Raw genomic sequence first — 16,253 nt, 5'->3', positions numbered from 1 at the left:
TAACATGTTTTATTCATTATTGTGAAAGATATCCCCAAAATGTAAATTATTAATTTATTATATTATTATATAATTATTATACATTTTTCATCAAACTTCATTTTTTTTATTTTTTTTAACATATTTTTTAGTCTTAGTCCTAGTAGTACAAAGTAGTAGTAAGGTTGAAATCTATTTTTTGCAAGTAGAAATTAATGCGGGTGTTAGAGGGTTAATGAGCTTGCCCTAATGAGCTTGCCCTATGTTTGTGATATCCAGAAGCTAATGAGCTTGTCCTTGAATGACCATTAGGTGACGTGTCTATAGGTCTGTAACTCTGAGAGTGTACAAATGGAACCAAATGTACCCTTACGGGTCCATGTGTACACTCTCAGAGGTATGGGGGTCTTTGAAAATAATTAACTGCTAATATGCCATAGTGTCGTAGTAAACAATATGCCATAGTGTTGTAGTAAACAACTCCTAATATGCCATAGTGTCATAGTAAATCCAAATCTCTGCCGCTCTCACTCGCTCACTCCAGCATGGTGGTGTTACGGTGAAATTGGTGACCTGCTGAAATATGTGACAATCGTGTATGTAGACAATAGACATCACATAATGTCAGTGGCCGGATGCTAATGGTTTGTTCATTAGAAGAGTTCAACCTAGCGGTATATTTAAAGACCTCCATGTAAGTTGTGTGAAGTGAGTGAGTGGCCGATTTTGGGTATTGGAATTTGGCTTTAGTCATGCTGAGGACCTAGTCCTGAATGGCTGCCACACATGCTGCTGTCATTGTATTGGTTACTCAGGTCACATGACCAGGAAACAGGTAACAGGAAGCAGGTGACAGAAATCTTTAGAGACACCCATGTTGTTATTTCTTTCCCTTTATTTACCCAGGGTAGTAGCTGAGCACAAGTGCTCATTTTCAGCAACGCCCTGCACATATAGAAACACACAGACAGACACACATATTAAAACCTGGGAGCTGAGCAGTACACCACAGTCTAAATACTGTTGGCCACTAAGCAGTTCCACTGGAGCAGTTGGGGGTTCAGTGCCTTGCGCAAGGGCACTTCAGCGGTGTTGGGTGAGTAATGCGACCAATCCCGACCCAGACTTTTCCTGCCCGTCCGGGGAATCGAACCGGCAACCATGTTATGAAAAGTAATGTTATGATTGAGACCAGCCAGTTGAGAGGAGTGTTCGTTACTATATAAAGAAACCAGCACTTCTTTCACCTGACAAATATCACTGTGATCATTTCTTGTTTAATGCCAGAAGAGTGGGTGCCAAAGCATTGTGGGCACTACTAGGGTACTGGGCACTGACTGCATGGCCCTGTGGTGCGCATGCATGCATGTGTGTCCACCAACTTGTATAGCCTGCAGTATAACATCATGGGCATGCATGACCATGCGTGTTCATTTAATCTATTTAGACCTGTTACTAGTCAAGAGTAATATATTATATTACTCCTTAAACAATACATACTATTATATGACTTTTTACTTGGATTCAAGAGTAATATATTATATTACTTTTGCCCCCCCCCCCCAGGCCACAGGCTACGAGAGCTTTTATTGTTATTCTAACGGTTTGAGGGAAAGGTTGATGGTTCCTGCTAGCCTGACACTCAGTCTGAATTTTAATTTCGTTTCACTTCATGAATCGCCAGAGTATATTTTCTTAATGGGCGTGGCTAGCAATTCAGGGCTGGGGGCAGGCTAGGTTCCTGCCTACAGAACTGACTACAACATGACGTAACGATATCATCCGCTCCAGACGGTTCACACAGCAATTTTGTAACACAGACCAGGCTTTCCTCCGAGGTGGAAAGCCTGGTGATGCGAGGTTAGGTCTAAGCTAGTCTCTAAATTTGTCAGTTTGGGTTCACTTATATTTGACACTATATATTCTACAAAGCTGAAGTTTGTATTTGGCCAGTGGCTCCGTGTGTCTCGACCAATTGACCATAATAGGGTTAAGCCCACGTCAACTCAAATCACATTGTTGAACTTGTTAAGCTATAGTTTAACTACTCACAATGTAATACAGTATGTTGTGTGGTAGTTGAAACAAAATAGCCTGTAGAGGTGCTGAGTTAACATAAACCTTTATTGATCCATTGGATGGAAATTCAGGTGTCATAGCAGCAACAGCATGAACAGTTGAGAGTCAACAACCAAACCAATATCAAATTAGATTATTTACATCAAGTCACTCAGTTTGTACGACAATTTTAGTTGTTTCTATAGTGAAAATTTGTCCATCTATGGAACAGTCAAACTCAATTAAGTATGGAGAAAATAAAAACATTGAAAATTATTGGGTAATATGCTGTGGTAGAGACAGGCACAGCTGAAGGCAATGAATCACATTAACCCTATAGCATCCCTATTGTGGGAATGTCATTATAGGCGAATGTATGCAATCCATGCTGTGCAAAAGTGTAACATTTCACACATCTGTTACACTCCCAAAAAGCGAGGGAAGCATCTAGTACTGTACAGACTGATTGTACACACACAGGCACACATACACACACTTTAATAGATTTGTTTTTCCTTGCCTGACCTTTACTGTAGTTTTCCAAAATGACACAAATAAATAATACAAGTTGGGTTGTTTCTTTCATAATTCTTCCCCACGACACAAAAATATCCCATCTATAATAGAAATACCAGCATCTAGTACTATAGGATGTCAAATGAAATGAGAAATGTGATTTACTTTTGTCAAGGACCGGTTGTAGAAAAAACACTGCGTTCATAAAACAACCTGATAAAACAACCAGCACCACCACCACCCTAATCACATGTACAATAATGTCCAATAATTAACACTCAGACTACAGGAGATGTTGTTGAAAGCATAAAATGTTACATTCAAAGTATCACCTTTTTTTTAAACAGTAAGCCAACATGCTGCCTTGGTAAGGTTGTGCTGGCAGCTAGACGGTCTTACCCTGGCATGGCCAGACTAATATCACTGCGTAGATATTAACGGGAACCCCTTTTGGTGTTAGCATCATGTTATGCTTTAGCTATTGAAAAATAGCAGATCTACAAGCTCATAGCGCGCCACCGAGTGGCACACTACGAGCTTGTAGGTCTGCTATTTTTGAAAAATCGAAGTACGACTGACATAGAAACATAGCTTTTTCAGAAGTCTGAAACCTCTGTTGTGGAACAAGGGGGAGGATTAATAATAACAGAATAAGGGCCAGACCAAATCTGCAGAGGGTACTGGCAGGTTAGTCTGGTTTCCAGGCTAAGACGGTCATGGCCGGTACAGGAAGGTTCTGGAGCCACAACCACTCCAATGAGTCCTTTGCCCTGCTTCACTCCTTCTCAGAGCTGCACCTCTGGCATCACGTCATGTGTCTGTTGCACTTGGGGGGTGTGCTTCCGCACTGTACCAACCCCCCCTGCCCCCAATCGACACTTAGCGCATCTTGTAGTCGTGAGCTACGGCCGCTTCACATAGCTGTCCTTTGAAATCGAACTCGAAGGTGAAGTCGAGGTCTCGCTGCATGGCGGCGTCGGTGACGATAGAGAAGGCAGACGGGAAGAAATAAAAAACTGTGAGTGGCAAGACCAATTAATCAGTGTTTCAAAGAGTCAAAAAGGTCAGCTGAAGATAGCGTTGACTGATCGCTAGAACACAGGCAAACTATCTGTCTATATGTCCGACTGGGATGAGAGAGTAGATGTGATCACAATGCTGCCGCCACCTTGACCTTGATCAGATACCTGCAAATAAATCTCTTGTGTGGCAGACGGGGGAAGGAATAGGATGATCTAGGCTGTAAATCTAGTCATCTCAAGACTGCAACTGATCAAAACATTTGTTCTGCACTGCTATGACTGTCAAGTTGAACTCTGTTGCACTGTGCAGCTCACGGTACATTGACTTTGTCTTGTCCAAACACGTTGTGCACATCAGTGGTTTTTGAACTATATTTTGGCGTAAACAAGATTTTGAGATTGGGGTCAGTTATGTTCCTTTTGTTGGCTAGGTTTAGGTAGAGGGTTCATTTGCATTCAGGTTAGGGATTGTTCATTTTGTTTGTTTCTCTGGGTTGCTCCATACAGCCATTTTTGGTCAATATATAATTTAAATAACATTATCTTTATTTAAGTTGTAACTCGATACGGCTCGAGCAGAGTGCTCAGCCCCAGATATTTGATTTGGTTGGAAACCCATTAAACTATCGCTATTAGTCCGTCATGGTTGTCTAGATAGAAGATAATAGATACTCCCATATATTTATACCTGTTGTAATTTATTGTCTGGTATATAACCTTATTGAAGCACTGTGAATAAACAACAGTTCACTTGCCAGCCTTGTTGCATCCTTTGATAACCCCTAGACAGAAGGGAATCTTAATGTGTTAATTAATTAGTATAACCCACCTTTTTAGAATATACAAAATACAAATAAGAAATGGAGTGAGAATCAGCCTCATGCAGCCTGGTCTAAGGTCACATTCTCACCTAATACTTCGGTAGACTCATGCGTATGGGCGGAGACTTTGGGATTCTTGCATATTTAATTTGCTGCGGTTTGCCTTCACACTGATCCGTAGCAATTGGAAACGCAGCAGGGGGGACCTTTATCAATGTGTTCCATTCATAAACCTAGCCTACAACACAGCCTACAACACAGTGAAATCTATAAAATTATACTCATAACGTGCATGTGTCGTGCCGTCTGGGACTGGACCCCCCCCCTCTCTCTCTCACTATACGCACGCAGCCACAGTGCCACACACTGTTCTTTTGGGCATGCAGGCACAGCGCTGAGCGCACTGATATAACAGACAGCAGCGCAAAATGTTTACACGTTTATTGAGATGAAAGTTCCTACTCCCCACTAGTCCCCACACAGTGACAGCACTCCATGTTTACGACACGCACAGACAGACAGAATATTCTGTAGGCTATAATACTATTACACTGCACTGCAGTGTTCTTCTTTCTTAAGCAATTGATTAATGTACTAGTCCTCATTTCGATCAGGGCTTCAGTCTCCTCATTCGACCACGTCTATCCACGGTAACGGGACATCTTTGCGCTGCGTAAAATATGCTTCCTCCGTCTCCAACTGTGTTCAGCTCCTCACCCGCCACATTGTTTGCTTAATTTCCTTTATTTACTGCGGATTGCATTCACACCTGCACCGAATCGTAATCAAGTGCGATTGGAAGCGAAGCGAAACCCCCGTTTTTGCTCGGAGTATAATGCGGTTCTTTGATACGCATTACGGTTCGAATGAGCCTTCACACCTGCCAAATGAAGTGCACTTTCTGAAAATGCGCAGCAGAATTCGTTTTAATCGCAGCAAAGCTCTCTGGTATGAATGTGACCTAATGGGTCAACAGCCTAGGTATGTGACACACATTAACTCACAATGTTCTTGTCGTTGGGTTTCATGGCGATGCTGCCAGTGATCTCCTCTCCTCTCCGTACGGTCAGATAATCCTCCAGATAGAATACCGTCTGTTTCCAGTGGGTGTAGGGAGCGTCAGGTGCTGCGGCGGGACACACACATTGTACAGTTCATTTACAGTATGGCCACATAAAACAAGGGTTCCCAATCTTCTCAGGTCACTTGTGAGCTTGTACAGTAGATTGGCTACTTTCACAAAGGTGCAGTAAAGTTACATTTTTTTACAAAATCATGTCTTCATGATACAATAAGCACATCACTCGGTACTTTACTTTAATACTTTGGCCTACAGCAGTATGACCTGCTCTGTGGTGTGATGCAAGCAATGATGCACGCATGCACGCACGCACGAGGCAGGCAGGTACACACACCGAGAGAGAGATTAGATAGACCCTGATTGCTTCACACTTGAGGGTGAAACCACTCTGACATCAGTAATCCTTCAACAACTGTTTGTTTCGTCCTTTGTATCAACTGTCTCAACTTTGACGTTGAACCTAAGATGTCATCAGTGATCTAAAGACCAGAGTGAACCACCTGCCTCCTCGTAGGATCATGCATGGAATGGCCTGAGAACGTGGTTATGCAATACCTGCTGTACCAAAGTATTCACTGTACCGTTGTTGTAGTACCCAGTGCGGTAGTAGGTACCCGTTACCACAGTACTATTAACATATACATTCAATAGGTTATTTATAAATGGGAAGATCAGCTTACTCTGGAATGATGCAAGCTGGGAATGCATGCCCTACCCGTTTATGAAACGCGTATATGTGCACACAGTACGTATCGATAACATTTAGAAGTATAGGAACCATGCACACTGCACCTTCATGCACCACAAAATGTCTTGTGACCAATCGGTTCACTTTATTTGTCATTTCACATGTTTAGTTGCGAGTCTTGCGACTACATACTTTGCTATCTTTTATCTTAATTTTCTAAATGCTTTCTGTTGTTATTGCCGCTGCATTCATTGTTGAGCAAAACCAACTCGTCATTGTGCTCGTCTACTCTTGAATGTGAAGCTCCGTTTGCTCACTGCTGATAACGGACGCCCAAACTGACCAAACTAATGTGCGCGTCCTCCGGGTCAATAAGACTTAACATGGAATTTGTGCCATCTGTCCTCAGTCAACGCACACATTCTGCCTTCTGGCCAGTCTTATTTGAAGGCCCGGAGATAAATGCCAAGCTGCCAATCAGTGCGACGGCTACGGCTACCGACACCCTGCATGATGATCGCTCAGTATGGACAGACATTGACGTGGCCAAGGCTCTATAAGGCTGTCTGTTGGGAGATGCCATTTCCCCCTGACTGGCAACGAGTCCCGATCGTTGACCTCTCCCTCCTTCCCCTTTCTTCTCCTTGAGCTGTGAGTCTGCAATCCGCCGATACAGCCTGTCCTGTGGCATTTCATGGGAAATCAATGCCCATGCACGCACGCTGGCTTTTCATACGTTTTTTAGATCTGCTATCCTAGAGTTAAGGCCGGCTAGCACGGCATTTTACCAATTCAGCATGGCAGACCAACAAATCGACACAAGAGAGTTTTGAGGTTCTTTCGTAACACTCGTCTACATCGTATGGCTATATGTTCTTGACTGATGGCACAGAAGAAGGTTATTAACAGTCGAAGCATGGCTTAATCTAAACTTCCACTTATTATGATATATCAGTCTGCACGATATATCATGATCGTGGGTGATTTCTGACATAGCCTCTGATTTGGAAGGAAGCATGTCTTCTAACAAATCGCCACTAGGTGTCAGTCAGTCACAGCGACGCCTTAACTCCTGTTCTGAAAATACCCTTCTCTCTCTCTCTCTCTCTCTCTCTCTCTGGATCATGCAGAAGGAGCCTTCTCCACACCGCTCCAATTCACTGTGTTGCTCGTGCGGTTCGGGCCTTAGTTTAGGAGCCTTATCACAGACCTCATTTGCAGTCCAGTCTTTTGTCCCTCCTCCTCTCCGCCTGAGATTGCGTCTTGCCCTCACGGGGGGATATAGAATGCAGCATGAGCGCAAGGCCTGGGACCTCCTCAACAGCTGCCAGGAAGAGACTGCAAGGATTCCTTTGCTCCACAGTCTAGCCATGCCGTAGTAATCTCCTACCAGGGGGTAATTAGTCTCAAGGATAAGGCCCTAACCAGCCAGGTCTACCAGGGCTTGGACTGAATGAGAAACAGAGCGAGGCTGGAGAGAGATAGAGAGGCCTTTGCTTTGCATAAGCAGAGCTGCTTCGCACTGATAGCAATTCGAAGCTATTGTGCATAATAAGGCCTGAGTGCAAAAGGAACTACAAAAGTAATGTAATCACTGAGAACGTCTCTCTCTCACACACATGTGCGCGCATAGTGCACACACACACACGTCACATACACACACACCGGCCAGTCACTCAACAGAACATCTACATTTTAGGACAGTAATTTTATGAATGCTTGTAGGGGGCAGGGGAAGTGCAGCGCCCAGGATTACATTAGATAATTGAATTGACACTGGGTGAAAAGAAATGGGTTGCAAAATTGTGGGATTAAAAAAATAAATATAGAGCTTGTAAATTGGCTATTTTCAAATGGCTGAAATATACTGTATACACGGCTGAAGTGGTTAAAAAAATCTATCTGTGCTTGACTCCAACGGCACCCACCGCTCACTTCACATTATGTGAAGGTGTGATTTTCATATTCCATCCTGATTAGAAAAGATTGGCTTCTGATGGGGCGCCCGCTGGCCTAGCGGTCCAGGCGCATGGTTTGAGTCCCGAGTTCCTCAAGTGTCTCTCTCTCTCTCTCTCTCTCTCTCTCCCTGTTTCCACTGTGCATTACTATTATTATTATTATTATAATTAAAATAATAAAACTCACACCCGTGTGTAGTGAGGGGCGCTCTTATCATCATACATCATCTCATTCTGCATGGCACATCACAATTTGTGTCTTCACTTTTATCTTCAATGTTTGTGTTTACACCAGTGGTTCCCAAAGTGGGGTCCGGGGACCCCCAGGGGTTCTTGAGGGAGTTCCAGGGGGTCCCCAGCTAAATTATAGTTTGTAACTGTGACAGTGTGACCCCACCCTGTCACTGTTTGCTGCTAGTGTACATGCCTTTCAGTAAGCGCGCACTGTTAGGTTATGCAAAGACTACTAAGAAGCAGCAAACTGAACACACACACACACACACACACTGCTCATTGGATTCCTGTCGCTTTGGGGAGCTGAACACAATTTGGGCCAGGCCAGCTCCCCTTCTGGGGAGGGGGAGGATTGCCTGTCACAGAGGGACATCAAAGGAGGAAAGGACTTTTGGGAAAACTAGAAGTGCTTCCAAATAGAAGAGCTACAAGCTCAACTGAACTGAATGTGAATAATATATATGAATGTGTTTTGTGCCAAGCAGAGTTGACATGTGGTGGATCATGTTGACCCCTATTCAGTTGGTCCAGTCTAGTGGGAGGGGCCATGGGGGGTATAAAGCTCAGAGACTGAATATCCCAGTCAGTCTGTCTGCTCACTCTGCTGGTGCTGGTGTTGGAAGAAGCTGTCTCTGAGGAGGTGATGTTATTATGTTATGGTTTGATGCCATTGTTTACATAGATCTATTATTGTGATGTTTATTATTATATATATATTATGTTGTATATATTATATATATTATAATTTAATTTACATTTGAAAAGGCCGGATTTATAAATACTTAGAATGCTTATCATATGATAATGACTTATTTGGAAATGATTGGTTTGATTTATGGTGTTATATATGATATGCAGTACTTTGTTTTGAATATACCTTTTTATTTCTATTTTGCAGACGTTTGGTCTCTTTTGTTGTTGTCACTTGTATCACTTGGGTTAATAAATCGTCTTGAACTTCTGCCAAACTGCGTGCCTTGCCATCCGTTTGTTCATACAACCCTAGCCTCAGACAGGGGTGTGACAGTAACCAAATGGACCCTTATGGGTCTGTAACTCAGAGTTAAATTAACAGTGATTTTACAATATAAAGTGGGGGTCCCAGAGATAGAAAGGCCATTAAATGGGGGTCCTTAGCCTAATACATGTCAAACTGGGGGTCCTTGAAATTAAACTGGTTGAGAATCACTGCTAGAGCCGTAAAAAAATATATATATTTCATGAGCGTCCCTGGCATATCTTTTCAAATGGGGGCCCGCGGGCTAATTGGTGTCAATTTGGGGGTCCTTCACATGCATGAAAAGGTTTGGGGACCTGCACTGATTTACACAAACCCGGAAAGTTGGGCACCCCTCAAAAACACACTTTTTGCTACTGCACCTACAGATTTTGTGCAAAACTCATAGATCTTGATCACATTATCTCTGAAGGATAACAAGTCAATGGTGATTGGTAAATGGTGCATTTAGCGCTTTTATCCAAAGCACTTAACATTAGAGTCTAATGTAAAGTGGGTTAACACAGCCTACTAAATACTAATGCTACACCCTATGGATTTTACTTTGCAAAGCGTGGACAAATAATGGACAATGTGAGTTGGCTTCATGTCCTCTTGAGTTGAAACTGTGACGCTGGATGTGTGAGAGAACTTAAGTTGGAAAGGGGGGGCTGTGGGGAGGAATGAAGGGAGAGAGAGAGACTGAGCTGCTGCTGCTCTCCCGTCTCGAGTCACGCAGCTCTATACAAAAACGGTGTTTTACCCGATTGTGACGTTCGTGTTAAATAACACTATAAATAAACTGTCCGCCATTACCCTTCTCATGTCACGCACCCCCTGCAGGTCGTCCACGCACCACAAGGGGTGCGCGCGCCACAGTTTGGGAAAGCCTGCATTAGACCATTCACACACACATTCACACACCGATGGTGGAGGAAACCATGCAAGGCACCAACCAACCTGCTCATCGGGAGCAATTATAGGGGGTTCAGAGTCTTGCCCAATAAGGACACTTCGACACTAACTCTGGGGGAGCCCCGGGATTGAACTGGGAACCATTCAACGCTTTGAAACTGAGAATCGCCTCGACACATCTAATGGCAATGTCGTCCACTTGCGGATCAAACTTGTTCGCCATGAGGTGGTGCTGGTGAAACGACCACGGGAGATCGCCGACCCCAGACACACACACGCCTCTTCTAACCACTGACGTGCATGGAGGGTACACGGCGCCTTTCGTTACATCACCGGCGTCGGAGATCCAGCGATTTCGAGCGACTTTATCGTAGTCATAGCGAGGTAAGCAAGCAACATTATTTCTCCCGGTTTTTGTACGGAACGGAAGGGGGCTTTCAGATTAAAAGCTGCCATATCTGCGCGGCACCCCGAGCTGCTATTTTGAAAATATGAGCTCTAGAGAGCCTGCAGAGATTTTACTCTGAAAGGTCTCCCCCTTCCATTCCCCACCAAAACGGGTAGGCATAAAGTTCCATTCTTACCTTGCGCTGGTCACGCTAAAGTCTCTCTAGAAGCATTAATATTCCAAACGAGAGGCTCAATGTCAATGCAAAGACAAGAAGAGATGGGCTTTCAGTGGTTGTTGACCAGCGGTCGATCCTGTTTGTTCACAGTCTGATATCGGAAATTAGATGCTTTTCGTAAAATACACACACACACACACACACACACACACACACACACACACACACACACACACACACACACACACACACACACACACACACACACAAACAAACACCAGCATTAATATACTTTACACACAGCATGCACACGCACCCTTCTGCATGAAAAGGAACCAACAAAGCGGAAACAAAGTGGCAGACATTATTACCAGTAGAGAAACCTGTCTTCTTGTGACACTTGGTGAACTCGATGTTGAAGTAGGTGACCAGCGCATGGACGTAGTCGTTCCTCTGGCACTGCAGGCAGAAGGCAGAGGTGAACGACAGCTCCTCGGTCTTCACCGTGTAAATGTCCACCTCCTGCAGGAGGAGAGAGACCCCTGTCAAACACCTGGACTCTGCACTCCGGCTGCTAGTAAAAATGCTAGAGTTATTTATAAGCTTTCAGCGAGGCGTCGGATTAACATTTCACATTCCCTGACCCTGTTAAAGATTATTATGGTTTATCGTGATAAAAACAAACTCTCAAGCTCTCAATAATCGTATCGCAGAGATTACAATTTATCGTAAATTGTACTCCGTCAGTGTCATACAATAGGATGAATTAGCTTTTTTTGCAAATTCAGTACAGTACTAGTTTGGTAAACCCTCTATACTTGATAAAACGGTCCTGCAAAGAGTGCATTTTGTACACTCCTATTTTACTCTCCACAACGTCTCCGTCAACCAGCGCTGCTTGATGTTTAGGGGCAGCTTCAGTACAGGGATGCATATGCAGATCCGACACACCAAAGGTCCGACATGCGGACCGAAAACGGTCGGAAATGCTGTCAAACATGCGCTGCTCCCGTCCTTGTGGTTAGGTTTCTGGTTGAAGGACTTCAGTGTTTTGTACCATACTATTGTACAGAACAAAGAATGTTTGCTTCCGTCATCTTTGTTGAAGAAGAGTCTGGACAATTAAGATTTAGTCTTACTAGAAACACTAAGAGTTTCTAAATTAGGTTAAGGTTTGAGGTTTGAGGTTTGAGTCGGAACTAAAGCCTGTACCCGTTCAGAATTGCTTGTTGTGGTACACATCAGCCGTCTTGTTTCATGGTTATACAGTACGCAGTATGCACACAATCTTTACATATATCCAGGCTGTACCTGCACAAAATAATGGCCTCACCACAAAAAATGCAAACTGACTGCCTCTTTAAGCAACGCATTTAGTGCCGGAAGTGCATCAAAATAGAAGCTCCGGGGTGCCAGAGTTGTCTGATCGCTTTTACTCTGAAAGCCATGAACCGGAAACACTTTCCTAAAAAAGTTGACTTTACAAAGTGACCTCACATCCCCGATCATCTTAATTAAAAAAATGTACGCTCCAAAAAGCATTCATATTTTGCGGGAGAGACGGATGAGGAGCAGAAATGAAGTGCCAGCATATCGATCCATTCATCACCACGGAGAGCGCCTTGGATTAGGAGATACGAGTCATTCTTTCCACCGCGCTAACATGGGAGTCAATGACAAGCTAATAGTTGCACAGAGCGTTAGCGTATGGAAAGCGAAAAGCGAAATGCCAAAAAAAAAAATTGGAAAAATTCAGAATATTCTTATCTCGCCCCGTGTCACTAGGACGTCGCTAGGACGTCCACAGACGTCGTAGGCACTAATCTTTCGGGATCCTTATGACGGCCTCACTCGTCGTATGAACTGAAACGGTTAATTGGCTCGGCAGGGAAGGTGTATTATACGGGGGAAACCTTTATGGGGGGAGGTCACCTGGTATGAGGAGGGTCAAACCTTTATGGGGGGAGGTCACCTGGTATGAGGAGGGTCAAACCTTTATGGGGGGAGGTCACCTGGTATGAGGAGGGTCAAACCTTTATGGGGGGAGGTCACCTGGTATGAGGAGGGTCAAACCTTTATGGGGGGAGGTCACCTGGTATGAGGAGGGTCAAACCTTTATGGGGGGAGGTCACCTGGTATGAGGAGGGTCAAACCTTTATGGGGGGAGGTCACCTGGTATGAGGAGGGTCAAACCTTTATGGGGGGAGGTCACCTGGTATGAGGAGGGTCAAACCTTTATGGGGGAGGTCACCTGGTATGAGGAGGGTCAAACCTTTATGGGGGGAGGTCACCTGGTATGAGGAGGGTCAAACCTTTATGGGGGAGGTCACCTGGTATGAGGAGGGTCAAACCTTTATGGGGGGAGGTCACCTGGTATGAGGAGGGTCAAACCTTTATGGGGGAGGTCACCTGGTATGAGGAGGGTCAAACCTTTATGGGCGGAGGTCACCTGGTATGAGGAGGGTCAAACCTTTATGGGGGGAGGTCACCTGGTATGAGGAGGGTCAAAGCCGTGCTCCAGGCATGCAGCGTTTCGCATGCAGCCGTGGTGTTGCAGGTTCTGTGACATGACATGCCCCCCGGGGGGGTTGCAGCCAGTCACACGTTTTATACGGGGCATCTGGTGCCTCGCTCATCCTGCCCGCCCACCGGAGCGGTCGGTCAGACACGAACAGATGGGTACAGATCTCCATCTATCTACGCTTCACTTCTCATCTCTCACGTCACGTGTCAGAAGCAGCCGGCAAATCATTAACGCAGCAGCGTAAGGGGGGGGGGGGTCCTGCTCGTCAGAAATGATTGCTGCATGCGCGGTAAACATGGCGCGGTGGTACATTATTTGACAGCGTTTTCATGTGCTGTGTACTGTATATTCCCTGCTACGCACTGAAAGATCTGCCAGTAATTTTTCCCGATTTACAAGAATATTGATAGAATCCAGCCATCCAGGATCCTGGTGAATCATGACCATAAAACCTTTGATTCTGTGGAGAAAAAAACGTTTTCATAATTAATGATATATTATATTATATTTAATAAATACCCTTTGATTAGGGGTTTTCATCTTTCTTTCTTTCTTCACAGAATCAAAGGTGTTATGGTCATGATTCACCAGGATCTTGGACGGCTTGATTCTAGGCTGAAAAAGAAGCAGGGGCTCGCAACTCACTTTAAGATGCTCCAAACTTGTATTCAGTGAGAGGCAGGCAGAAAAAGAAAATCGGGCTTCGACTTACTGCTCTCAGTTTTGTCAAAATAATGTTTTAAAACTTTTTCTCCTTTTCTAGTTTTTTCTCTATTTTTATACAATCGTTAAATCATGATGTAAATAAGTTATAAGTGAGCCGAGTGGAACCTGAACAGTTATTCACTCATTGGGTAAACTAGCTGGTGAAATAATTCACTTTTTTTAGGATCACCGAGATGTAAACTGGTGAATGCTCCAACTCGGGCTCCGTAAACACACAAAAACAAACGACCTGTATTGTTATACGCGGCCATCATCCCCTTCATCTCAGACATCTTCAATTAGAACAATGACATACCTTTATCAGGCAGGAGTTGGACACCACCTGTTTGGGGTCCACTATGTCCACCAGAGGCTCCTTCATCGCCACGTTACGGATACACGTCATGTCGAAGCCGTACACGTTCTCCCACCCTGCATGGCGAGGACAATATGTTTAGTACACGTTCTCCCACCCTGCATGGCGAGGACAATGTGTTTAGTACACATTCTCCCACCCTGCATGGCGAGGACAATATGTTCAATACACGTTCTCCCACCCTGCATGGCGAGGACAATATGTTTAGTACACGTTCTCCCACCCTGCATGGCGAGGACAATATGTTCAATACACGTTCTCCCACCCTGCATGGCGAGGACAATATGTTTAGTACACGTTCTCCCACCCTGCATGGCGAGCACAATGTGTTTAGTACACGTTCTCCCACCCTGCATGGCGAGCACAATGTGTTTAGTACACGTTCTCCCACCCTGCATGGCGAGGACAATATGTTTAGTACACGTTCTCCCACCCTGCATGGCGAGCACAATGTGTTCAATACACGTTCTCCCACCCTGCATGGCGAGGACAATATGTTCAATACACGTTCTCCCACCCTGCATGGCGAGCACAATGTGTTCAATACACGTTCTCCCACCCTGCATGGCGAGCACAATGTGTTCAATACACGTTCTCCCACCCTGCATGGCGAGCACAATGTGTTCAATACACGTTCTCCCACCCTGCATGGTGAGCACAATGTGTTCAATACACGTTCTCCCACCCTGCATGGCGAGCACAATGTGTTCAATACACGTTCTCCCACCCTGCATGGCGAGCACATTGTGTTTAGTACACGTTCTCCCACCCTGCATGGCGAGCACAATGTGTTTAGTACACGTTCTCCCACCCGGCATGGCGAGAACAATGTGTTTAGTACACGTTCTCCCACCCTGCATGGTGAGCACAATGTGTTTAGTACACATTCTCCCACGCTGCATGGCGAGCACAATGTGTTCAATACACGTTCTCCCACCCTGCATGGCGAGCACAATGTGTTCAATACACGTTCTCCCACCCGGCATGGCGAGGACAATGTGTTCAATACACGTTCTCCCACCCTGCATGGCGAGGACAATATGTTTAGTACACGTTCTCCCACCCTGCATGGCGAGGACAATATGTTTAGTACACGTTCTCCCACCCTGCATGGTGAGGACAATGTGTTCAATACACGTTCTCCCACCCTGCATGGCGAGGACAATGTGTTCAATACACGTTCTCCCACCCTGCATGGCGAGCACAATGTGTTTAGTACACGTTCTCCCACCCGGCATGGCGAGGACAATATGTTTAGTACACGTTCTCCCACCCGGCATGGCGAGGACAATATGTTTAGTACACGTTCTCCCACCCGGCATGGCGAGGACAATGTGTTTAGTACACGTTCTCCCACCCTGCATGGCGAGGACAATGTGTTCAATACACGTTCTCCCACCCTGCATGGCGAGGACAATGTGTTTAGTACACGTTCTCCCACCCGGCATGGCGAGCACAATGTGTTCAATACACGTTCTCCCACCCGGCATGGCGACCACAGTGTGTTCAATTATGCAATATAATCCTCAGTGTTAATCTGACTCTGAGCGCATTCGATTGTAACCAAATGGACCCTCGTTTAAGTACCCACGACTTGTTTGTGTTAGCCTTTCTGTACACAAGAAATCTCTACGATGTCTAAAGGAAATGTCACAATGTGGGCTGATAACTTTTAACCAATTTAAATGTTAAGTTTAATTTTATACTTTGGATAATCAAAAATAGCAGATATGCAAAAAAATCAAATGTTACATATATTATAAATATTATACATATATTATACTTTGGATAATCAAAGATAGCAGATATTCTT

At 44.7% G+C, this 16,253-nt stretch overlaps 1 protein-coding gene across 4 annotated transcripts in view; it reads right to left on the bottom strand.

Moving 5' to 3' along the window:
- Positions 1-3,432: 3,432 nt before the first annotated feature.
- The window catches only part of LOC310857904 (protein arginine N-methyltransferase 8-B), a gene marked incomplete at both ends in the record, with an annotated part of 32,678 nt that continues 19,857 nt past the window's right edge, over positions 3,433-16,253 (bottom strand). For all 4 annotated transcript variants that reach the window (XM_083763883.1, XM_083763884.1, XM_083763885.1 and 1 more), the window contains 4 exons: positions 3,433-3,516; positions 5,401-5,522; positions 11,207-11,357; positions 14,381-14,496. In XM_083763883.1, coding sequence (XP_083620009.1) covers positions 3,433-3,516; positions 5,401-5,522; positions 11,207-11,357; positions 14,381-14,496 — 473 coding nt within the window. The remainder of the gene's footprint in view (positions 3,517-5,400; positions 5,523-11,206; positions 11,358-14,380; positions 14,497-16,253) is intronic.

This window comes from Protomyctophum parallelum, assembly GCF_964188405.1.
Source record: "Protomyctophum parallelum genome assembly, chromosome: 4".
NCBI lineage: Eukaryota > Metazoa > Chordata > Actinopteri > Myctophiformes > Myctophidae > Protomyctophum > Protomyctophum parallelum.
Note: the sequence above shows the minus strand (reverse complement) of the source record. Positions and strands in the feature narration are given on the sequence as shown.